Source organism: Arvicanthis niloticus, chromosome 10 (genome assembly GCF_011762505.2).
Source record: "Arvicanthis niloticus isolate mArvNil1 chromosome 10, mArvNil1.pat.X, whole genome shotgun sequence".
NCBI lineage: Eukaryota > Metazoa > Chordata > Mammalia > Rodentia > Muridae > Arvicanthis > Arvicanthis niloticus.
The window spans coordinates 49778821-49805745 of NC_047667.1; the positions used below are offsets into that span (position 1 = coordinate 49778821).

At 38.0% G+C, this 26925-nt stretch overlaps 1 protein-coding gene across 2 annotated transcripts in view; it reads right to left on the reverse strand.

Annotated features, from left to right (window-relative positions):
• Nucleotides 1-26925, reverse strand: part of Mroh9 (maestro heat like repeat family member 9) — a 62511-nt gene that overhangs the window by 27828 nt on the left and 7758 nt on the right. For both annotated transcript variants that reach the window (XM_034513568.2, XM_034513567.2), the window contains exons 4-10: nt 22102-22181; nt 21349-21484; nt 20086-20172; nt 9852-9956; nt 5275-5410; nt 2542-2660; nt 925-1074 (exon numbers count right to left, since the gene is read on the reverse strand). In XM_034513568.2, coding sequence (XP_034369459.1) covers nt 925-1074; nt 2542-2660; nt 5275-5410; nt 9852-9956; nt 20086-20172; nt 21349-21484; nt 22102-22181 — 813 coding nt within the window. The remainder of the gene's footprint in view (nt 1-924; nt 1075-2541; nt 2661-5274; nt 5411-9851; nt 9957-20085; nt 20173-21348; nt 21485-22101; nt 22182-26925) is intronic.

The window sequence follows — 26925 nt, forward strand, 5'->3', positions numbered from 1 at the left end:
TTTGCAATGTTCTTTTGCAAACACAAGATGATACAGCAAGAAGGCCCTTGCTAGATACAAGCCTTGGCTTCCCATAATTAAGCTCCATAAGAAATGAACATTTACCATAAACTATCCATTCTAAAGGCATTCTGTTATAGTGAGACCATGGCAACCTATTAATTCTTTTCAATCTTGCCTTGTTTGTCAGTGCATCGAAGGCAGAGACTATTAATAAGATATGTGAATGACAAGAAGTGAATTGAAGACAATTGAGTTCAATTTGTGTAACTCCTGGTAAAACCGACATACATATGCATGTATGAATACACAATACACATTTTATTATTTTGTTGATTCTGCATTTAATTTAATTATTCTTATATTCACAATTCTGGCACTCTACAATGTATATGTGGACAAAATGTGCTGATAATAAAAATAAGTTTTCTTTTCACTTGGACATCTAATAGCAAATGGAAATGACATAAGGAATTGAGAGAGGGAAGCCATAAAGTAAATGGAGTAGCTAAGGAGACCTATTTTCGAATTTTGAATGAGACATAGTTCCATACTTCGTGTTCTACTGGGCTACACAAATTCCTTAGCCAGTGCCACTTCAAGCTGAGAGTCCTTGAAAATGTTCCTTAAATGCTACATGGGAGATTTCAATTACAGAAGTATTTTTAATAATATATTTCTCTTTTAAAAAGCCAACAAAATAAACATGGCAGAATGTTCTAATTTAACATGATTGGTAAGTGAATATTTATAAGAATAGTCTCTACAACTTTCCCCCATTTGAAATGTTTCACAAAAGCCTCATCTGATTAAAGAAACTCGGGGAATAAGAGGTAGGGGCAAGGAGGTAAAGAAACAGATAACAAAGCTGAAGAGTGGACTTCTGAGAGCACACTGTTCTTAGCTCATTGCCAAGTACATTACCCTGGTGATCTTCTGGGCATGAAACTCCAAAGTCAGCTTCAGTAAGGATGCAGCATCTGTTGCCAGTTTAGTGTTAGGAGAGGACAGTTTTTTCAGGAGAGTCCATACAAAGTCAGTCAGCAATTGGGGAAGTAATATTTGCCCCACACTCTGAAACCAAAAGAATGTTTGTAACCACCATGGTAAGCAAGACAGCAAATCTTAGACATCCCAGGGGATGCTAGGGACTAGGCAGGAGCACAAAATGAACTATGAAAACCACTTTCTGTATTAAAAAATGATTTAAAAAAGTGTATTTGTGGTAGTGTTAGTGCAATGATGATTAAAGCCCCAGGTATTATTAAACAAAATTTATCCTCTGCTTTTAAGACAGTGTTGGTGTCCAAATATTATCATAAACATCTTCAACACTGAGAGAAACAAATGTGGTTCAGAGGAGATGCTGGAGGAGCTAGGGTGAAAGGATACATTTTATTTTGAGAGAGAGAGGTGGAGGAGAACCTCTACAAAATCCCACCATGGAATGGAGTAGTTAGCAGGAAGTCCCACCCCTAGTTGAGGAGCTATTAGCATCTGATAGCCACCAGGAGAGGAATAGTCCGATGGTCTGTTCTGCTGCCTGGTGTTGCTCTGGGAGGAATAGTGGGTGGATGAAGAATGGTTTGCTTGAAAACTTACATAGATTCTCAGTTTCCTTAGGGAAATAGACATGTTCATAATAGTCTTGTGAGGTTATGTGTGCAGGAAAAACCCTTGTCTTTGTAAAGATGCACCATCAGGTGTATGGATATGACAAACACTTGTGTGTCCTTTGAGCATATATATCATTTAAGTGCATTGCCTTGTCATGTCTCTAGCCTTCCACAATTCTAACCCTGTCAGTCATGGGAAGAGAACCACTGCTCTATATATGGGGTTTGGAAGGAGGAATGCCTTTAATCTTGTCCTAGGAGATAAGCTAGCCTGAGGCTCCTTTCCAGAATTTACACTGAGCTGTTGACTCAGTACTTATGCCTGAAAGTTAATCGCTTGTCAGCCTAGCCTGGCCTTACAAGGTTCTAGGTGAAAAGTGTGAATTGTGAAGAATGAAAGAGCATATAGAATTATAGAACTTAATGGTTTCTCTAGATTAGAATAGGGTAAAAATTATTTGCTTAATACTAAGGCTTAACAGCACATCCTGTAAACAGATTAGTTTCTTTTCCTTTCACCTTGAGAACAGGATATCTGATGCAACTCAAGCTGGCCTTGAACCGAGTGCTGGAATTATAGGCATGCATAAGTATGTGAGAGCCTTTATGTAAAATTTTATAGTTTTTTAAAATAAAATCTAACTTACAATGTCATTCTGATATTCGTGAGGGGGAATTATCACATTTTAGAATAACAAGTAGCATATTTTAAATTGCTATTTTGAGGATAGGGAATACAGTTATTAAGTGGTATAAAACATAGGGAACCACATGTATGAGTCATCCAGTCATTGGTCTTTCTGAATTAAGAAAAGGAAACTTTCTTATTGAAAACATTAACTTTGAGGAAATGAATTACTACTAAAGGCAATGCTACATTTTGGCAAACTCGACAAGAGTGAAGCTGAGGCTGGAGCAAGGGTACCTGGGCAATTTTGGCTTTTTCTTCTTGCGTGATCTTGGCTAGCGATTCAACATCAGACCTTATAATCTTGAGGTTTTCTTCCTCACTCAGCTTAGAATATTTGAATTTTACAACATTTGCTGTGAAAAAAAAAAAAAAAAAAAAAAAAAAAAAAAAAAAAAAAAAAAAGGATAGAAGCTTTTCATTTGACTACAGCTTTCTCCGGGGTGTGTGGGAGGGTTTTGGTACTTTCAGATTCCCACCCAGTCTTCAATGCCTACGATACTCTGGTTACTCAACACTGAGCTCACAGTCAGTTCTCATAAAAACTTAAGGGGATATGGATCCAGAGCTTATAAAGTTCTTAAATGGAGCCGTGTTTAACACTAGCAATTCAAGGTTTCCCTCTTCTTGTCTCTGTGATTATCCCAAAAGAATGTTATTCCTTTCTCCTTATATTTCCCCCCCCAATTTCTAGTAACTTTTATTTCATCTTATCTTTGTTGGTTCCCTTTTCCTGCTTGCCTTGCCTTTGCTAGTTCTTTTTCCAGATGAAGGCTACTCAGGACTGAGACTTTTTCTCCATTCCAAGACAGGCATATCAGCCTGTGAGTTTTTCTCAGGACTCCTTATCAACGTGCTACCATTTTGACACATTAGATTTTCCTTCTCATTCCATTCAGAATGCATTTTCTCTATCTTTCCTATTTGGTCTGCAGGTTATTTGGGAGCAGATTAGTATGTTTTGTTATTTTTTTAACAGTTATTTGTGTTTTCTTATTTAAAGAAGTTTCTTGTAGACAGTATATAGTTGGGTCATGCATTTTGTCTAATCCAACAATCTCTGCCTTTTATTTGGGGATAGTTTGAAATTTTTATTTATTATATTGGAGTTAATTGGAGTTTTCTGTCTTTCTCACCTAGTTTCTTTTTATTTTCTTTTAAATAGACTGTATTTGGATTAAGGATATCTTGTTAATTGACTTTATCTCCACTCTAGTTAGTTATATATTACTCCAGACATTATCTTAATTGCCGTGCTAAGTTTTATATGATACATATTAACATAACAGTTTATTTCCATGAGATTTTTCCCGATTTGGGGCCTAGTAAAAAAATCTTTAAAAGTATTAATTTCCACACCATGGCTTTGTTTTCTTGAAGAATTTCCTATAACAATTTTTTGCAATGCAAATCTGCTAATAAGAACATTTGCATATCTGAAAGATATCTTTACTAAATTTGTTTTTGAAAGGCAATTTTGGTTAGAGAACAAAAAGATGGTAATTTTTCTTTCTCTATTTCATTCCTCAGACTTTCATTGTTTCTAATGAGAAATCTATTATAGGTAAATAATTCTAGTTCCTAATTTAAGTCTTTCAAATCCTTATCTCTAGTGATAAATAATTTAACTGAGATCTCTCTTTATTGTGCTTTCTTTATATTTTTGTACTTTATTAATTTAGGTGGGTATATAAGTTGTAGTTCTTATAAAATTCATAAAATTTAATCATTGTGCATTGTTTAGTATTATTTCTGCACTTGACCATTGATAAGCACTATTGCAGTAAGTCACAGACCATTTTTTTTTTTATGCAGTGTCTAATTGCTGTTAATTCTTGGCCAAGTGTTTTTTTTATTTCAGATAGTGTATTGTCCTCTAAAAGTTCAGTATCTGGTCATGGATTCCTCTCTTCCTCTCTTCTCTCTTTTCCCTTCCCATTTCCCCCCTTCTTTCTCTCTTTTCTTCTTATTTGGTTTATGCAACCGAGCATGTATCAAGCTCATGATTTTTCTGCCTCAGACATCTGAGTAGTGGGACTTTATATGTTTTTACAAAATTTTTGTAATAATTGTTTTTAACATCCCTCTCTGCTAGTTACAATATCTGTTGGATTTTTTAAAAATAAGTTTTGGCTGTTTTTTATTCTCATAGTGGGTTATAGTTTACTCTTTTTTTCATGCAAATATATATATATATATATTCCTTAAAGGCAGGATTTGGCTGCATAATCCAGTCTGGTCTTGAATTCAAAATTTTCTTCCATATGCTTCCTGAGGGCTGAGATTACAGATGTACACCATTGCACCTGAATGGACTATAGTTTTTATTGGTTGCCAGGCATTCTTAAATATGCCTTGTTCAATGCTGTGGTGTTTTTATTCTTAGAAGCCATATGCAGGTTTGCTTTGGTGAACAATTAAAGTACTTGGAACTAGTTACCCTAATTAGCTTGCGTTTCAAAATCTTAAATAAGAAATAACATAATCAAAGGATAGTTTTTCTTTTCTAATAAGACAAAACCTTCCTACATTACTTGTGAGTTACTAGATTTTTAGATACTGGCTTATACTTGTAAGGGTATTCAATACGGCCTCTGTCAGCTACTTGAAGCTTTCTCTATAATAACCTCGAGGAGGAAAACATGCCTCTACTAAGTGCTTCATTTACAAAATTTTTCCTTCCCCTCTCGTCTTGACACTACTTGTCATTCTTATCCCCATCGTTATTCAACAGTAACCAAAGGAGTATAGATATATCTTGAAGCTGTAAAGATCTTGAAGTACCAACTATTAAATTACAAATTTTCCTCGACAATAGTTAAGTAATTTTTAAAGCCATATTTTAAGAAAATGAAGTCCCGGACCTTATAGTAGGATTTACAAATATATCATAGACATAGAGGCTTCTTCGAAAGTCAAATAATTAGAACAAGTTCTTAATAGCAGAAAAAGATGGAGATCTGTTCTTACAATTCTGACACAAGGCGATGTAGAGGACATAATTCATCCCTGCCATTGCTTGTTGTATGATTTCGGGGTCATTATGGGAACAGAAGAGGGAGAGCTCTGCAGCCAGGAGACCTAAAGATGGAGCATCGATACTCGGCTAGTTGGAAAACAAAGGGCAAAGTGCATTAGCTTTGTGTAACCAACATTTAAAGCTTACACTGGATCCTCTTAAGTAGGAGAGTAACACTCAACAGCCATTCTCAAACTGTGGGTTGCCACCACTTTGGCTAACCTCTGGTTCCGAAAGTATTTACATTACAATTCATAACAGCAGTAAAATCACAGTTATAGAGTAGCAATGAAAATAGTTTTGTGGTTGGGGGTCACCACAGCATGAGGTACTGTGTTAATAAAAGGTTGCAGTGTTAAGGGAACCACTGACTTAAAACCTCTACACAGATCCTGGCTCTGCTGATGAGTCTCAACTTCCTGTCCTGTGGAATGAAAGTAAGCAAACAAGAGATAATGTAGGGAGAAGTTCCTAGAAAATTGCTTGAAGTAATAGTAATTCAACCTTAGTTTATATTTCCTAATCCAGGTAGCAATGGTGGATAGCAAAGGCTTCTGTGAAGGAGTGAGACACCAATAAACAAGAGACCTGCAGGGATCTTCTGTTGGTGTTCAGCTCAGCACTGAAGCTCTGAAGATTTCCAAACTATTATAAAGCTTCGATTTTTTTGTGTGAAAAACACTGTAAATGACTCTATGCGTAAATTGTGAAACTGTTTTCTTCCTAGAGTTGGTTGACTCTTACCAGAGAAATGAATTGTTTAAATCCCACAAGAACAAAACCCTCTCTCTTCCAGAGGTTCTGAGTTCAATTCCCAGCAACCACATGGTGGCTCACAGCCATCTTTATTGGGATCTGATGCCCTTTTCTGGCGTGTCTGAAGAGTGACCGTGTACTCACATACACAAAATAAATAAAGAAATCTTAAAAAGAAAAGGAACAAAACCCTCAAAGGATGTGCTTCCAATTTCCAAGCTATTGTCAATTTATGCATTTCTCCCCATACTTTCTTCAACACAACAGCTAATTGAATATTTAGACTTTTATCTTGAATAACATGTCTGGCTGGACTAAATGGCTGGACTAAGAAGTGGGTAGAGAGATAAATGGAGATGTGTTTTTTGGTGAAGACATGAGTATGCTTTATCACTCTTGTGGGATATTGTTTTTTAAGGATAAACTGCTTCATCAACCTTTGTCTCGAAGAGCTGGTTCATCTTGTTCCTAAGACAGGTGGTTTTGGTTTATTGGTCATCACTTTCTATTTAGTCTCCCTTTGAGAAGTCTAGCAGGGATTACTCTTCATCAGTTCCTTGTATTGCTGTGTATACACACAATTGACTACTTAGCACACTGCCTTCTTGTGAGGGTGCTGGAAAGGAGGAAGGTAAATGTGGACAGTGTGCCAACCAGAACTCACAACCCTGATCTGATTTTTTGAGACAGAGAAGTTTATTTTAGCTTATGGCTCCAGAGGGCTAAAAATCCACAATAGCAGTCTTATAGAGAGGACTGAATCAGGAGAGATGGAGGCCGACAAAGGACAAATTTAGTGAGCAGATCATTGGGTTCCCTTTGACCTCAATCAGCCTTTAGGCTGAGAGCTGAACTTCAATCCTATGAGAACCTTACCGGACCACTGGCATCTAGTAATTATACTTAGACAACAGAAACTGCTGGATAAATATTCCTGTTGTCTAAAACTGCTAATATTAAGTTTGTTATCTAGTTTATGAACAACACCCAAAATAGGATAATGTGTTAGACATCAATAAATAACAAATACACAAGATCTAGCCCAAATTCTTCCTTTGACTTTCCCCTGACTGATCATTGCCAGAACAGTCCCTGCTCTGTTTGAACTCCATGGGGACCTGTTCTACTCATTGGCCATTTTGCACACTGCAGTCTTACCTTCTGCTCTCTCATTTTTGTCCTTTCAGGAGGCCGATAGCAATACATTCATCTTTCTATGTGCCAAAGGAACAGAGACAGGAGCAATCTTTATATAAATGACACAATATGACAATCCTAGCTGATCTAGGATGACATGTTTCTGTTTGAAGAAATCAGTTTCATTTAATTGAATGAAAAAGTATCTGTGGAGTATAGCATATTCTCTACATCATCATGTGAAGGGAATCACCATTTTAAAAAGTGTATTAGTAAGAAATAAATGGTGGTCAAGATTCTTTGAGCCTCTGAAGCTTGGAATGACCTAGGCAAGGGTTGTTTATAAAATATCTGTCTAGTATCTGGGCAGCACTTTAACAGAGAATATATAACTTTGTAAATAACTTAATGAGCGGACACAGCAAATATTCTTTGTGCTAGATATTGAGCTAGACATAGCAGATCTGGCTGGAGGAAGCCCAAGTTTTAATTTATTATCAGTAGTTTGGATTATGTAGTTATATACATATTATATAATTTATATTTTTCCACTGACAACCATTTTTCTATAACGTTATTTTTAGAACAACGCTGACTTAATGAAGTTTATAGCCCCATGATCAAGATAAGCAACTGGAGAGCTAGCAATGCTCTGAAAAGTGCTGATGGGTTGCCATCTGGTGGCCTGAGTTATCACTGCAACCCACTGCAGAGCTAGGTTGCAGTAAATAATAAATAGAACTATGTGGATATAAATAATAAATAGAACTATGTGGATTTTCTCAACATGTTGAAACTAACAATGTGTGAGTTCAGATTCACACCCGAATGTATGAGATTATGTTTTTCACATCTGAAGTTTCCTGTAGTCAAAGGAGGACGTCCTAGGCTACAGTAGGGGAAACAGAGAAGGGACTAGTCACTTAAGACAAAATTCCAAATGTCTCTCCTGCCTTCTGGGTGCCACTTAGTGGGCTATATATTCAGAGAGAAATGTGTGATTAAATATTAAATATTCAATATATTCAGAGAGAAATGTGTGATTAAACAGAGAGCAGACAAGTGATTGGAATCAAATAATTACTGGGTGGATACCACGTTAGGGGTTGCACAGAAAATATATTAGAGATGAACTATTCTTAATTCTAAGCCTCATTTAAGTAATTAAATGAACAATTAGTGGGGCACATTTGAAAGTTACTTGGAGGATAAATTAGAAAATTAATCTTAAAGTAAGCATCCACAGGAGGGAAATGTGTACAGTGTGAGATTTTTAAGAAAGAGAGCAATGATGTATTCAGAGCAGGAAGCTTCAGCAAAGCTTGATAATTGGGACATCTCTTCACGTTCCATAAGAAATTTAACAATTAAGTGTAGTGCTATCCCAGTATTTGCAAAGCTATAGAAAATACAGAAAAATGACAGACCATGTGTTTCTGAACCTTAGCCATTTATGCCTTTCTCCTAATAGTCACTCCACTAAGCACATCCAGGTTACTTTGTGTTGTGTGAGGTACAAAAAATAAATTCAACTGGAAAGTAGAAATGACAATCATAACATAATGAAACCATGAAGCATGAATCTCCTTTAGGAGAGTAAAATAAATCTACATGTGTTGAGACATCCATGGGACACAACATTTTAAAAGTCCAGTGAAGATCTCTAGGCAAACAGAACACAATTTTAGTAAAAAAAAATGGGGTAATGAACTTAACAGGAGCATATCAGGCTTACATGAATAGCGTGGATAGTGGTCTAGGTGACATTTGTGTTACCTGTATGGCCAGAGGTTCCCTCAAGCTCCCACAAGTACAACCAGAGAGAGATACATAATAGACTAGGTGACCATTGTGTTATCTGTATTGGCCAGGGGCTGCCCCAAACTCCCCAAACCAGGACAGAGATGGCTAATAGCATAGATGACCTCTACACTTTCTGTATGATCAGATCATAAAGATTTTCCCTAGACCCTTACAACAATACATGTAGCCCAGTTCTAGAATCCATCTTCCTGGGTGAATTGATACAAACTTTGAGAAGGGTTTTGATATAATTATGCCTCTTGTTCTCAGGGGATAATTAGGTACACACCAGAAAACTCTTTCCCAAATTTTGCTATGCTTAAATATGCTTACAATAAACTTCCCAGGGTCAGATTCTACAAGTTTGAGCCTACACTGTCAACTGAGTTGTATTGAACCAGATTTCCTTCTTACGCCATGAGGATTGTTACTCTGCAAGACAATTTGTGAGAGCCCTCACAATTGATTGTATGCATTTAAAACAAAATTTAAAATATTTTAGAAGACAGGAAATAAGGTAAGAATGAAATATCTGTGATATTACAAATAACACTGGATCAGCAGGGAGGAGTCTAAATAGTGAGCAAAAATCAGGGTTTTGACATGTCCATTGTATGTGTGTAAAATAGAATACAGTTTAGTCAGTTACTGGAAAAAAAAGCACTGCTCTCATTGATTCACAGTCACTGGGGCTGTTGACTCTCTGTATATTTCCCTGCCTCCCAGTCTATTAGTACTAAGCCAATGTCAGTGATCTCGAGACCTAAGACCTGGCAAGCAGCTCTCTAGAAAGGCAGTCTTGAGTAGGCAGCACTACTGGCCAGTGACTTACGTATTTCTTGACTCTCTTGGATGCAAAGATTAACACCCTGGTGATAACCATCATGGCTCGTTCTTGCAGATAAAAACTGTCCTCACTCATCCAAGTGGCCATTTCCTGTTGGAAACATAGCAGCTGCTTTAGAACCACAGTACCTCCACTTCCGAAAGGCTCCTCTTGGTAGCTTCCATCTTTAACCAAGCAGGCAACATTGTCTACTGATTAATTCATACCCGATCTCATTTTATCTAAAATTACAACAAACCACAACCTTCCAATGACTGTACAACTTCCACTCTTATACTTACATATTTATGTTTTATTAAATTCATTCAACAGTTACTGACATTCACTATAATCCAAATTTCTGGGTATCATTAAATGTTTTGTATGTTTACAAAACTGTGATGTTATGTCACCTCTTTAAGTTCATATTTTCCCTTTGAAAACATAGAATTTGTATTGCACCTTTAAGAGAGATCTAAAATTGTATCTGATTTGGAAATGTCAACTTACCCAAGAATTATTCTGCCTCTTGATTTGTATATTCTGGAGACAGTGTTGTGAGGTCTGTATACCCAAAAAAACTGCCACTATAATAGAGGACACTGCTAAGATTTTTGGCTTGTACCTTCCAAGTTGTGGGGGGAGCTACATCTGGACCTACTTGAGTCATAGCCAGGACAGTGGAGGTATGGTTTGGTGGGATTCACAAGCTGAGTGCCCAAATGCTGCAGATCAACTACATTGTGGTCCTTTGATTACCTCTCCAGAAGCCATGCCTTTGAGGACCCAGCTTGCCTCAAAAACCTCTGAAATGACTTCAGGACACTTCGCCCATTATACACTGGATGGACAGAACCTGCTTTTTTTCTATGCAGATCAATCTCCTGAGTAAGCGCAGGTTGATTCCCAGTTCATTAGCATTCCATCTCAAGCACACTTTGCTATAGTTTACATGTCCAGGGTGAGAGTTATTCACATATTTGCATTGTACAACCATTTTAATTAAAGGTTTAATATTTAAATTTTGTTTCCCTTCTCTCATTTTACTGTAACTGAACAAGAGAAGCAGTGTAGGGAAACAGACACTTTTCATCTTAGAAACTTCTGGATAACCTAGTTCCAAAATAGAAACAGACAAGCTAGAATTTCTGACACCTTAACCTCTCCTTCCAAAAGGGGATCTACATTCAAGTTCTGCCTTTCCTGAAGTTCTAAAACACAGGCATATTTTCCCCAAGTCTCAGTAGATGTGTTAACAAGATTCTTCTTTATGCTAGACTCCAGCACCTTGTTTCTCCTTTCTGAGACTTTATCCATATGGCCTTTGTTTACATCTTTCTATGGGTGCCCTGACTGGGATCATAAAAAGTAGTCCATAAGAAGATTTAGACTTAGGCTTCCACTACAGCTCATTTTCTGCCTCTCACAATGGCTACTAAACTTCAATTCATAGCCCGTGTCTCTAAATTCTTTCATCCTCATTACCCACTTCCCAAACTGATTTTGTATATTTATTTATGTACCATTCCAAGAACAGTTCTATTTTTGGTACCAATTTTCTAAGTCTATTTCAAGTTATTTCAGAATATCTGAGACTAGGTGATTTAAAAATACACTATTTTTAGATATTCTTCTAACTCTTGAGGCTATGAAATAGTTCAGAGTCAAGGAGCCCTTCTTGCCTCACACCCATTGTGGAAAGCAGAGGGGAAGAGTATAAAGGAGAAATAGAAGAAAGCAGGCAAGTTCCTCTTTTTATCTGTAACTTAGTCTTATGATAATGGTATTAATTAATTGCTGAGGGAACACTTATAATCCTTCCAACTCTGAAAGCTCTCAACACTGTTGCGTTGGAGAACTGAGAGCCTAATATATGGATGCTGATGGATACAGTAAAGCATAGGAAGTGCTATACATGAAGACAAGCCGTACATGGGCATGTGTGCTGGTTTCTGTTAAATGTCATCTTGACATAATCAAAAATCACTTGGAAAAGAGACCCAACTGAGAGATTTCCTAAGCCTCTAACTGTGTCTATGAGGCACAGACCGAATTGATGAGTGATATAGAAAGATACAACCCATTGAGATGACATCATCTCCTGAGCAATTGGTCCTGAACTATGTAAGTAAAGAGAGCTAGCTGAGCACAAGCAACCTAGCAAGCAGGGAACCAGGGTATATTTATTTCCTTTTGCCCTTGTCTGCAGATATGATGTGAACATCTGTCTGAGTTCCTGCCAGCATAACTACCTTGCAACTATAGATTATAACCTTGGATTATAAGCCAAGTAAACCCCGTCCTCTCCTAAGATGCTTTTAGTTAAAGTGTTTAACACAGCAACAGAAATCAAGCTATGACAGAGTCTTTAACTCCAACAGTGGTCAGCATATTACAGCCCTCGCCTGGGCCTGGAGCCTGGAGCAGACACCTGGCTGGTCTGCTCCTGTGTGGACACCTTATCCCGAGACATCCTAGAGGGGCCACTGAACTCAAAGCGGCAGGTAAGAACACTCACCCAATGCCCTACACCTGCCCCAGAGCTACAACTGGGGGCAGGGAGTGCTCAGGACCCAGCAGACACCCAAATCCGGTCCCTTCAGATTACCACTCCCCTTCCGTCCCTCGCCTGGGCCTGGTGCCTGGAGCAGACACTCAGCTGGTCTGCTTTTGTGTGGACACCTTATCCCGAGACATCCTAGAGGGGCCACTGAACTCAGAGCAGTGGGCACCCATATCCTGAGACATCCTAAAGGAGCCACTGCATTCAGAGCAGTGGACACCTTATCCTGAGACATCCTAGAGGAGACACTGCACCCAGAGCAGCAGACACCTAGCTAGTCTGCTACTGTGGAGACACCATATCCTGAGACATCCTAGAGGAGCCATTGTATTCAGAGCAGCTGGAGCTCAGGATTACAAGATCACAGAGACATCTGGACCCTGAGGAGTTCATACACAAGCAAGATAACTGAAAAGGCAGGCTCCAATCAGAGACAGTGAGTACAAGTAGCACTAGAGTTAACCAGAGGGTGAAGGGCAAGCGCAAGAACATAAGCAACAGAATCCAAAGTTACTTGGCATCATCAGAACCCAGTTCTCCCATCATAGTAAGCCCTGAATACCCCATCACACCTGAAAAGCAGGATTCAGAATTATAATCACTTCTCATGACAATGATAGAGGACTTTAAGAAGGACATAAATAACACTCTCAAAGAATTCAAGGAGAACACAGGTAGACGGGTAGAAACCCTTAAAGAGGAAACACAAAAATCCCTTAAAGAATTGCTAGAAAACACAACCAAACAGGTGAAGGAATTAAACAAAACAGTCCAGGATATAAAAATGGAAGTCAAAACAATAAAGAAATCACAAAAGAAGACTACCCTGGAAGTAGAAAACCTAGGAAAAAGATCAGGAGTCATAGACACAAGTATGACCAACAGAATACAAGAGATAGAAGGGAGAATCTCATGTGCAGAAGATACCATGGAAAACATTGACACAAGTGTCAAAGAAAATGCAAAATACAAAAAGCTACTAACCCAAAACATCCAGGAAATCCAGGACACAATGAGAAGACCAAACCTAAAGATAATAGGTATAGATGAGGATGAAGATTCCCAACTTAAAGGGCCAGTAAATATCTTCAACAAAATTATAGAGGAAAACTTTCCTAACCTACAGAAAGAGATGTCCATAAATATACAAGAAGCCTACAGAACTCCAAATAGTTTAGACCAGAAAAGAAATACCTCCCGTCACATAATAATCAAAACATCAAACATACAAAACAAAGAAAAGTACTAAAAGCAGTAAGGGAAAAAGGTAAAGTAACATATAAAGGCAGACCTATAAGAATTACACCAGACTTCTCACCAGAGACTATAAAAGCCAGAAGATCCTGGACTGATATCATATAGACCATAAGAGAACACAAATGCCAGCCCAGACTACTATACCCAGTAAAACTTTCAATCACGATTGATGGAAAAACCAAGATATTCCATGACAAAACCAAATTTACACAATGTCTTACCACAAATTCAGCACTTCAAAGGATAATTGGTGGAAAACTCCAACACAAGGAGGGAAATTACAACCTAGAAAAAGCAAGAAAGTAATTTTCCAACAACCCCAAAAGAAGATATCTACAAAAACATAATTCCACATCCAATAACAAAAATAACAGGAAGCAACATTCATTTTTCTTTAATATCTCTTAATATCAATGGACTCAATTCTCCAATAAAAAGACATAGACTGGATACATAAACTCGACCCAGAATTTTGCTGCATACAGGAAACGCACCTCTGTGACAAAGACAGACATTACCTCAGAGTAAAAGGATGGAAAACAATCTTCCAAGCAAATGGTCCCAAGAAACAAGCTGGAGTAGCGATTCTAATATCAAATAAAATCGATTTTCAACCAAAAGTAATCAAAAAAGATAAGGAAGGATACTTCATATTCATCAAAGGAAAAATGTACCAAGATGAACATCTATGCCCCAAATGCAAGGGCACCCACATACATAAAAGAAAGTTTACTAAAGCTCAAAGCATACATTGCACCTCACACAATAATAGTGGGGGATTTCAACACCCGACTCTCAGCAATGGACAGATCATGGAAACAAAAACTAAACCAAGACACATTGAAACTAACAGAAGTTATGAACCAATTGGATTTAGCTGATATCTATAGAACATTTCATCCTAAAACAAAAAAATATATATACCTTTTTCTCAGAATCTCATGGCACCTTCTCCAAAATAGACCATATAATTGGTCACAAAACAGGCCTCAACAAATACAAAAAGATTGAAATAATTCCTTGTACCCTGTCAGACCACCATGGACTAAGGCTGGTCTTTAATAATGACAAAAACAATGGAAAGCCCACATACATGTGGAAACTGAACAATGCTCTACTCAATGATGACTTGGTCAAGAAAGAAATAAAGAAAGAAATTAAAGACTTTTTAGAATTTAATGAAAATAATGACACATCATACCAAAACTTGTGGGACTCCATGAAAGCAGTACTAAGAGGAAAACTCATAGCTCTAAGTGCCTACAAAAAGAAACTGGAAAGAGCATAAACTTAACAACTTGACAGCACACCTGAAAGCTTTAGAACAAAAAGCAGCAAATATACTCAAGAGGAGTAGACGGCAGGAAATAATCAAACTCAGGGCTGAAATCAACCAAGTAGAAACAGAAAGAACTATACAAAATATCAACAAAACCAGGAGCTGATTCTTTGAGAAAATGAACAAGATAGATAAACCCTTAGCCAGACTAACCAAAGGGCACAGAGACAGTATCCAAATTAATAAAATCAGAACTGAAAAAGGGAGACATAACAACAGAAACTGAGGAAATTAAAAAAAACATCAGATCCTACTACAAAGGCCTATACTCAACAAAATTGGAAAATCTGGATGAAATGGACAATTTTCTAGACAGATACCAAGTATCAAAATTAAATCAGGAACAGATAAACCATCTAAACAGTCCCATAACCCCTAAAGAAATAGAAGCAGTCATTAAAAGTCTCCCTACCAAAAAAAGTCTGGGATCAGATGGTTTTAGTGCAGAATTCTATCAGACCTTCCAGGAAGACCTAATACCAATTCTCTTCAAACTATTCCACAGAATAGAAACAGAAGGAACAATACCCAATTCGTTCTATGAAGCTACAATTACGCTCAAACCTAAACCTCACAAAGATCCAACAAAGAAAGAGAACTACAGACCAAACTCTCTTATGAATATTGATGCAAAAATACTCAATAAAATTCTCACAAACTGAATTTAAGAACACATCAAAACAGTCATTCATCATGATCAAGTAGGCTTTATCCCAGGAATCCCGGGATGGTTCAATATTCGAAAATCCATCAATGTAATCCACTATGTAAATAAACTCAAAGAAAAAAACCACATGATCATCTAACTAGATGCTGAGAAAGCATTTGACAAAATTTAACACCCCTTCATGTTAAAAGTCTTGGAAAGATCAGGAATTCAAGGTCTATATCTAAACATAGTAAAAGCAATATATAGCAAGCCAGTAGCCAACATCAAACTAAATGGAGAGAAACTTGAAGCAATCCCACTAAGATCAGGGACTAGACAAGGCTGCCCATTCTCATCCTACCTATTCAATATAGTACTGAAAGTCCTAGCCAGAGCAATTAGACAACAAAGGGAAGTCAAAGGGATATAAATAGGAAAAGAAGAACTCAAAATTTCACTATTTGCAGATGATACAATAGTATACTTAAGTAACCCTAAAACTTCAACCAGAGAACTTCTAAACCTGATAAACAACTTCAACAAAGTAGCTGGATATAAAATCAACTCAAACAAATCAGTAGCCTTCCACTACTCAAAGGATAAACAGGCTGAGAAAGAAATTAGGGAAATGACACCCTTCATAATAGTCACAAATAATATAAAATATCTTGGAGTGAACCTAACTAAGCAAGTGAAAAATCTGTATGACAAAAACTTCAGAGAAAGAAATAGAAGAAGATCTCAGAAGATGGAAAGATCTCCCATGCTCCTGGATTGGCAGGATTAATTTAGTAAAAATGGCCATCTTGCCAAAAGCAATCTACAGATTCAATGCAATCCCAATCAAAATTCCAAAGCAATTCTTCATAGAGGTTGAAAGAGCAATTTGCAAATTCATTTGGAATAACAAAAAACCCAGAATAGGGAGAACTATTCTCAACAATAAAAGAACTTCTGGGGGAACACCATCCTTGACTTCAAACTGTACTATGGAGCAATAGTGATAAAAACTGCATGATATTGGTACAGAGACAGGAAGGAAGATCAATGGATTCGAATTGAAGATCCAGAAATGAACCCATACACCTATGATCACTTGATCTTTGACAAAGGAGCTAAAAGCATCCAGTGGAAAAAGGGCAGCATTTTCAGCAAATGGTGCTGGTTCAACTGGAGGTCAGCATTTAGAAGGATGCAAATCAATCCATTCATATCTCCTTGTACAAAGGTGGTAAATGTTGGGCTGTCTTTCTAGGGAAAAGTAGTGGTTTTGTGGGAATAGAGAGGATTAGTTAGGGTTTATTGCATAGCCATAACCTATTAGTAGAAATCTGTATAATTATTATAAAGATGAAGATATAAATTCTTAAATGGCACCATTTTACTTTGATTACAAATTTTAAGGTTTTCATCGGTACGAGCTTCTTATTGATATAAAAGTGAGATGAATATTGTTACTCTCATAGGCATTGTACCAGTATAACACATTTAGTAATACAAGGTTTAGACCCAGTCCTTCTTTAACTTTTTTAACTGATTTGAGATGGTCAGCCTGTGAGTTAAGGGACTACAGCAAAGTCATAGCTTAGAGTTTATTGTTAGAGTGTTTTCTATGTTTTATTTAGAAATAGCTGAGTGGAGTTAACAGACAACAGTCCAGATTACCTTACATGGATAGTTGGTTTTCAAAACATCAGAAATCCACAGAATTGACCTGACAAACATTTCTGTAGTAATGTTCATTTTGATTAGAGACCTGTCTGCTCCTGACGGCTTCCTATATTGAATTCTAAGAAGAAATTGAGCATCTTTGGAGTTACTCCAGTTGTGGTGAGACAGCCACTAGGCAAGAATTTCCTCTTTCCTTCTACAGACAAATTACTGTCCAGAAAAGGACACACTTGCAGAATAGTCGACTGATTATATCTGCCTAGACAGAGTAATCAGACCTTAATAATTCTGCAGCACTAAGGTCTGTCAGATGATCCTGGGCCAGAAGGCAGAAGAACAGATGCTCCAACGTTTTGTAGTAGAGGGAGTGTCCAGGTGTTCAGAGGTCTCTATAAATTGGCTAAGTTTTAGAAGCTATGCTTTGTGCTTCCCACAATTATAGTTAACTCAGTCATTCTAGATTTCTGACGGGGCTGAAAACTTATAGCCTCATAGCCAATCCTGGCTATTTACCTTGAGAGAAAAGATTTGAGTTTTGAGTAGATGGTCCTCAGCTGACATTCATCCTAAAGCTGGGTTCAGAACTAAATGTTTTAGTTAGGATAGATGACAGAGGTTCTGGTTAGTCAACAAAATGGTGGACTGGGTATTAGGACTATCTTGTACCTCACTGGTACAAATTGGCATAATTATGCTCTAATTGTATTTTGAGAGAAAAGTTTCATTTTAACAGGAAGGGTGATATGTAGGAGGAGCTAAGGTGGGAGGAGTACTGAGAGGAAGAGAAGGAGTAAGAAGAGGAGAAGAAGGAGAGGAGAAGCTAGGTGATGAGTAAAAGACGGGGGAGACAGGGAGGCAGATGTTCATGTATCTCCACCAGTCAAAGATAGTTGATATATCTAGGTTGGGTAGTGGGTCACATCTCTGATTGAGCAATACCAAACTTATAAAGCCTTTGATTAACATTTTTAAAAAAATGTATAAGTGCAAAAGGGGAAAGGGGGTATGGGATAGGGATTTTCTAAGTGGGGGAATGGGGAAAGGGGAAGGCATCTGAAGTGTAAATAAGATATCCAATAAAAATGGAAAAAAAAGAAATAAAAGAGGGACATAACAACAGAAAAAAAAGGAATGCTCAACATCTTTAGTTATAAGGGAAATGCAAATCAAAACAACCCTGAGATACCACCTCACACCAGTCAGAATGGCTAAGATAAAAAAAACTCAGGTGAGAGTAGATGCTGGCGAGGATATGGAGAAAGAGGAACACTTCTCTATTGTTTTTGGGATTGCAAGCTGGTACAACCACTCTGGAAATTAGTCCAGCAGTTCCTCAGAAAATTGGACGTAGCATTACCTGAGGATCCAGCTATACCACTTCTGGGCATATACCCAGAAGATGCTCCAACATATAACAAGGACATATGCTCCAGTGTGTTCATAGCAGCCTTATTTATAATAGCCAGAAGCTGGAAAGAACCCAGATGTCCTTCAACAGAGGAATGAATACAAAAAATGTGGTACATTTACACAATGGAGTATTACTCAGCTATTAAAAATAATGAATTCGAGAAATTCTTAGGTAAATGGATGGAACTAGAAACTATCATCCTGAGTGAGGTAACCCAATCACAAAAGAACACACATGGTATTTACTCACTGATAAGTGGATATTAGCCCAAAAGCTTGGAATAGCCAAGATTCAACTAACTGACCACATGAAGCTCATAAAGAAAGAAGACTAAGTGTAGATGCCTTGGTCCTACTTAGAAGGAGTTACAAAAATACTCAAGGGAGAAAATATGGAGACAAAGTGTGGGACAGAAACTGAAGAAGGGGCTGTCTGAACACCATTCCACCTGGGTATCCATCCCATGAACAGTCACCAAAGGTAGACACTGATGTGGATGCCAGGAAGTGCATGCTGACAAGAGCCTGATATAGTTGTCTCCTTAGAGGTCTGTCAGAGACTGACACATTCAGAGGATGATGCTCACAGCTAACCACTGATCTGATCAAGGGTTTCCCGATGGAGAAGTTAGAGAGAAGACTGAAGGAGCTGAAAGGGTTTGTGGCCCCATGAGGAGAGCAGTAATACCAACCAACCAGAGCTCCCCAGGGTCTAAACCACCAGCCTAGGAGCACATAGGGAGGGACCCATGACTCCATGTGTACACATAGAGGAGGATGGCCTTGTTGGGCATAGGTCAGAGAGGAGAACCTCGGTCCTATGAAGGCTGAACACTGAGTGGGGGAGAATTCAAGGGTGGGAAGATGGGAGTGGGGGGGTAGGTGGGGGCACACCCTCATAGAAGCATGAGGAGGGGGGATGGGATAGGAGGTTCTTGGGTGGTGGGGGGAATGGGGCTAAGGGGATAAAATCTGAAATGCAAATATAATATCCAATAAAAAAACATAGCCCAAACAGGCATCATCACCGAGTTGCCATTGTTGTATAGACTGGAAGGGAGCTTATACCAATACTGTTCTTTACTGCCCTTTCCACATTCTCATAATTTCTGCAGAAGACTTGATTTCTCAGTTGAAGTCTATTGGCTATAAATACTATTTCATAAAACTTACTCTTTTATCAACTTAAATTAAGAAAATGGTTAACTCTGTAATTTCACATCATTGGAAATCTATAAAAAAAATTCCAACATTCTAGTACTCAATGAAGAGACAAATATGGCCAATCAGAAATAAACAGAATGTTCTAAACTGTTTATATTTGTAATGAAAATACTTTATTTGAGTTTACCTTTAAGATTTGTATCTTGTAGAAGTCTTTAGACACTAAAATAAGAAGAGTATCTTCAAATATATTGAAAATATTTTGGTATAAATTCTGAAACACAAAACAAAAATGTATAATCAGGCAGCCTTAAATAAAATTTTACCAAATGTGTATAGCTTTGCACTTAAGTGTCCTAGTTTCTTCCTGTAAGCTGAGTGTGAGAAAGGTGATGAGCAACTGGATCTTCTACTAAGACTCACTCATAGCATCTTCTATCACTCATAGCATCTTCTATCACTCACTAGCATCTTCTATCACTCACTGGCATCTTCTATCACTCACTGGCATCGTATATCACTCATTGGCATCTTCTATCACTCACTGGCATCTTCTATCACTCACTAGCATCTTCTATCACTCACTAGCATCTTCTATCACTCACTAGCATCTTCTATCACTCACTAGCATCTTCTATCACTCATTGGCATCTTTTATCACTCACTAGCATCTTCTATCACTCACTAGCATTTTATATCTCTCACTAGCATCTTCTATCACTCACTAGCATCTTCTATCACTCACTAGCATCTTCTATCACTCACTGGCATCTTCTATCACTCACTAGCATCTTCTCTCACTCACTAGCATCTTCTATCACTCACTGACATCTTCTATCACTCATTGGCATCTTTTATCACTCACTAGCATCTTCTCTCACTCACTAGCATCTTCTCTCACTCACTAGCATCTTCTCTCACTCACTAGCATCTTCTATCACTCACTGGCATCTTATATCACTCATTGGCAACTTCTATCACTCCCTGGCAACTTCTATCACTCAGTTGCATTTTCTATCTCTCACTAATATCTTCTATCACTCACTGGCATCTTCTATCACTCACTAGCATCCTGCACCAGTTGCAGCTCCAGTTTATGGCTCACATGCATGATGTAGTAATGTAGGCAATACAGAAGCCACAAATGTTGCTGATCTTAGGATGCTTCTTACCTGCATTTTTCTGTCTGCCCCCTCACTGCTTTCAGTAGTTCCCAACAAGTTCCTTTCTCTTGCGTAACCAATTAACTCAAACTATCTTCACTCATTTGTTCCTATAAGCCTTGTACTATCTTTTAAATTCAGTGGCTATAGTCATGAAGATTTTAAGGATATGGATTACATGATAGAACAATGGAAATACAGACAAATTCTAAGCACAGAGGTGCACTGTGCAGGTTGCTGCAGTGTATGCCAAGACTGTATCATTAGTAAAGGAAGAAAGAGCCTACCTCCAGGTCCTCAATGTCTTCAGAGGTTTTCCCCATTGCTTTCACTCTGATAAGACTTGGCATGGAAAATACCTTTCTGAAAGATAGCTCTATTATCCTCAATTGTGATTCAAACTGTATCAGAGGATCAACAAAACTGACAAGAAAAAGGAATAGAATAAGCAAGTCAGTGAGATTTCAAATGCAACCTAACCTGATTGGAGTTTTCTTAGAATGAAAATACTATGCATGAGATGCAGTTTTGAACTTTATATGGTACAAAAGTTTCAATAATCTCTTAACAATTATGTGTTAAGTACGATGGAATGAAATTTTTTGAAAATATGGTATGTGGTTGTTTAGAAATCAGAATATGTTTCCCTAGAGATACAGTCATAGACTGATTACATATCCAGGAAAATCCATAAATCCACACTGTGTCTCAGGTAATTGGGCACTATTCTTACCACATTTCTCTAGCCAATGGTACTATACTTTATACATGTAAATATTTCTGGTATTAGTAAGCATCTTCAACTTGGTTACAAAAGAAACCTGACCACCATTAGCCAAAAATTATCTGATTATCCATGCAATCCAGAAGCTCTAAGAGAGACCCTAAGAGAGAAACTATGCTTGCTGAAATAGGCTGAATGGATTGTGAATAATTAAATCCCTGTCTTTATGTTTTAAATCTATAACATTTGCAAGTTGTTTTAGTTAATGAAATCAGGGAACATTATATACTGAACATTATATACTGAACTTACATACCTGGAGTTCATGGCCAAGATCATGGATTGTTCACTTAACAGGCCTGAATATGTATCCAATAGGATTTCAGCTTTAAACTCCTAAGGACCACAGAGAAAACAAACCCCAAAGGAATCAACAATTATAGTTCATTGATATTCATAACACCATGTGACAATCTCCCAAAACAGAGAATAAAGGAAGAATAAAAAAAAAAAGAAAATTGGATTGTAATGGTGGAGTTCATAGAATTAAAACTAGAAGTTCTGTGTTTTAACCACAGTGTCTATGGCTTTTTACAGCCAGCCATTATGCTTTTGGAGCATTTCAGACTAAAGTTGTCCAGATGTCCTTACCAGGTGTGTGTCTATATACCACTGAAAAACTAAGTGCAATCTGCAGGTGTGAACAAGTGCAATTTCATGAGTGTAGAGTCAACCTAGAGAAATGCCAACAGTGTAGTTGAAGTCAAGTCTTACCACAGAACACCTAATTCACACTAGAGAATAGAGATCAAGAGGCATTTAATGCACAGGTATCGGACATAACCGGGTAGCCACTAATTGTGGCAATTAAAGAGCTCTCAATAGGAATAGGTAATGCTCCCCCTCCAAACATGGAAAACTAGTTCCCAAGTAGCCAAATCAATGCAAAGAAAGAAGAGTAGAGGTATCACCCATTGTAATGTGATGAGAGGGAGGATTGAAAACAAACCCAAATATCAATAAAATGCAAAGGAGGTTTCAGGAATAATTTCACCCAGACACGGTAGGCCTACCCTGGATACCAGGAACATAAAATGGCTAAAGGATGGAGTCCTCAGTAAGAAGTACCTGATGTTGAACCCTTGTCCTGTGCTATATACAAGAATTAAATCTTAATCTACTAAAGACTTAAATGTAATAAGAAGAGTGTAAAACTCTTGAAGGAAAAGGTAAGGAAAAAGTCCCCCCAAAATTGGCCCTGACATTGAATTTTGATTGTGGCATTAAAATTTGAACAGCCAACCTTAAAATAAGTCAAATTTTAATTAGAATAAAAAGTTTCTTTATTAGAATTAGAAAAACTTCCTAATTAGGGTCCGAACTAAGAAAGTGACATCCCTTCACCACCACCCCCGCCCCCGGTCTAGCATTCTGTCTCAGGCACAGCACATGAAATACTCTCTAGCCCCTCCTCTCTAGAGATCACTCAGACTGGATGGATGATACAGAGAAGTCATTATTCTTTCTCTAAAATGCTTTTTCTTCCTCCTATAGTAACAAGTATGATTTTTATTTAAACTTTAAGGAGTGATTCTTGGTGATGTGTATTGTTAGCATATCACAACCTTCTGGAAGAACATAATATCGACACTGCAGACAACCCTCTATAATATGAAGCTGTTTTTCATTGGACCAAAGATTCATTGGCTCCTGCCCCTTTAGCATTGACTAGTCTAACAGTCTGTCTTTAAACAGTTCTTTATGAGAAAAGTCCAAGCCTTTTCTCATAAATAAGTTTCCAGTTGGCCTTGATCTCTTGGAAATCAGTTAGTAATATTCAAAATGTTCTGTGGTGCATTAAGAGGCTAAAAAGATAGACTTTAACTGTTAAGCTACACTCCTAGATATGTGCAGACACCAATAATTTTAAAAGTCTTCCAGGTTATGCTAGAGTACAACACCCTTCCCTACTAGATGGCTGTCTCCTTACTGAATGTTTCAATTTCAAAAATTTACCTACCACTTTTGGTTATTAATAGTATCATGAATGACTCCCAGGAGACAATGTCTTCCAGACAAAACTGGATGGATGTACATATGAACGCACAGAGACTGTGGTAGCAAGCACAAGACCTGCATAGATTTGAGCTAGATGGGGTCCCAGAAGTGAGAGGAGGATGTGGACACAGGGTCTTACCCCTAACCAAGGAGTTATTTGTAGTTGATACCTACTGGCAAAGGGAAAATCAGTTTTCTTCAATGGAGCATCATTAGGTATATCAACACACTCTAGGGCAGACCCCATGCTCAGGAGTATTGCCCAAAATAAAACAAATTTCAGCACCTTTTAGTGTGCTTTTCATTTCATTTTGGAGTATCTTTGTCTTATTGGTTCTTTACTTTAATTTTCATTTTTGTGAGTTTATCCTTGTCTTATTGGTTCTTTACTTTAATTTTCATTTTTGTGGGTTTTCTTTTTGAGAGAGAAAGTAAGAGAGAGAGAGAGAGAGAGAGAGAGAGAGAGAGAGAGAGAGAGAGAGAGAGAGAACATAAAGTTGGACAGGTAGAGTGGTGGGGAGAATCCATGAGAATTAGGGGAGGGGAAATCAACAATATATTGCATGAAAAACTTTACATAAAAAACAATGTCATCATCATTGTTAATTTTGAGTCCTTTTTAGTTAAAATCTTTAACATCACAATTTACTCATTTAGTAACTTTCCTTAGTTCCCAGGGCAGGCAAGTGTTTTGATTTTAGTGCCAACAGCTATAGTACTAGGCTACCAACTCTACTACCAGAGTTAGAGTTTGCATACTGTCTCTGTCAGTTAAATAATTATGTCACCACAGGCAAGTTAAGTTACCTCATGCCTACATTTGCTTCTTTTCAAAGTGAGAATAGCAGTAGCACTTCCTCTAGAGGGTAGTTACGATGACTGAATGATTATTACTTGTTTCAAGTACTTGGAGATGCTCAGTAGTATGCCACGAGTGTTAAATATTAGCTGGAGTTGTTATTTGAACAGGGAAGTTTACTGTTTCTGTGTCTGTTTGTAGATCTCCCCTTTCCATCTTCCTCCCATTCTCTCTCTCTCTCTCTCTCTCTCTCTCTCTCTCTCTCTCTCTCTCTCTCTTTCTCTCTCTCTGACTGTAGCTCTAGAACTAATTTTTTCTTTCTTTCTCCATCAGCCCTTCCTTCCCTGTTTTCTTCCTTCTATCCTGCTTTCCCCATTCACAGTAATATATAAGCCATGTAGGGTTTACACAGTGTGATGGCCTGTATATGCTTGGCCCTGGGAGGTGTGGTCTTGTTGGAGTAGATATGTCATTGTGGGTGTGGGCTATAAGACCCTCATCCTAGCAAGCTGGAAGCCAGTATTCTTCTAGCAACTTTCAGATGAAGATATAGAACTCTCAGCTCCTCCTGCACCATGCCTGCCTGGGTGCTGCCATGTGCCTGCCTTGATGATACTGGACTGAATCTCTGAACCTGTAAGCCAGCCCCAATTAAATGTTGTCCTTATAAGTGTTGCCTTGGTCATGGTGTCTGTACACAGCAGTAAAACCCTAAGACAATGTCTGATGTCTTATCTCTCTCCCATTGGTCATTACTTCTTCCCCAGTGGGTCAAGTGGTGGCCACAAATCCCTGCAAACTAGAGCTCAATTCCTTTTTTCCCCACAGGGGTGTCCTTTTCAAGATCCAGCTACAGGTTGGAGTTGGTTTTCACCATCTGTTTTTAATGATATCTTCCAGTCAGATGCTTGCTATGACTTCGAATGAGTTTCTTTTTTGGGTTTTCTTTTTATCATTCTGAGTTATCATTTAGGTTTTTTTTTTTTAAGATCTCTCTCTCTCTCTCTCTCTCTCTCTCTCTTTGTGTGTGTGTGTGTGCACACACACACACACATGGCTACTTACCTGTATATGTGTACAGGTGTGCAGAGACCATAAGAAAACATTTGACATTCAGAAACTAGAGTTAGAAGCAGTTAGGAGCAGCCCAATGTGGGTGCTGGAAACTGAACCCAGTCCTCTGCAAGAGCAGCATATGTTCTTAAGTGAGCTGTTTCTCCCACTCCTGAAATCTATTCTTCTTTTGAAGCAATATGACTCCCTTGATTCAGTGAGTCAACATTTATAACTTGTTAACACATCTCAAAGGAACACTGTCAACTGCGAGCTGAGGCAGGCTCCCTTATCCACTTCTGACCTTGAGTCTGCATTGCACATGCATCTGTTGTCCTGGGTGGAGGCTGTGAAGCCCTTGTTGGTCATCCCTCTTTGCCTCAGAGTTAAAATACATTCTCTTGGTTGCTGGTAGGATTGGCAACTGAGACCTCTCTGAAATTTTCATTTTTAGCTGAGTAGTCTGAAATTTTCATTATCCAGAGAGCTTCCTTTCATCAGAATATGTGCCTCCTCTCTAGAGATAAATTTCAGCTAATTGTTAGCTGAAGTCATTAGCTGCAAGTGACTGGTGTAAAGCAGAAGGCTAGTCTATCTCTTTGTCTCAAAGAAGGTAAGTTCTGAAGAGCCATTTTGGTTTGAGACTTGCCCCGACTCCACAACAGTGGCTGAGAGCAGTTTTCCAACTTCATTGCATCGCATCTCTCCCCTCTACCTAATCCTGATGCTCCAGCCACACCTAACCCTAATCCTCAGGAGTATAACCTGAAAGTTCAAGAAACTGCTAGGTGTAAAAATCCAATTTAGAATCTGTGTCCTAGGGAAATGTACCTAAAATATATAATTGCATGACTTTCTTGATTTGTTTTCTTTCATACCTGTGCTGCACCCTCTTCCTGGAATGAATTTCTCTTTTAACTGGATGTTTCACCCATCTTACAAAGTCTATTTAGGTCTTCTTTAACCTCAGGTAAATTTTTAGGTGCCTTCAAGCATGTGCCTGTCTTATGCCACATGTTGTACCTTCCTTATAAGTTACAGACATACGTTAGCATTAACATAATTCACTTCTCCATTGGACTATAGGCAATTTGAAACTAGTTTCTGCATTTTGTTGTTTTGCATGTCAAAACTACTGCATGATATTGGACCTGTCACAGATACTCTACAAGCTAGTTTTGAGTACATGAATGAATAAGAGTGTAAATAAAGTACTAACACTTGCTTTTT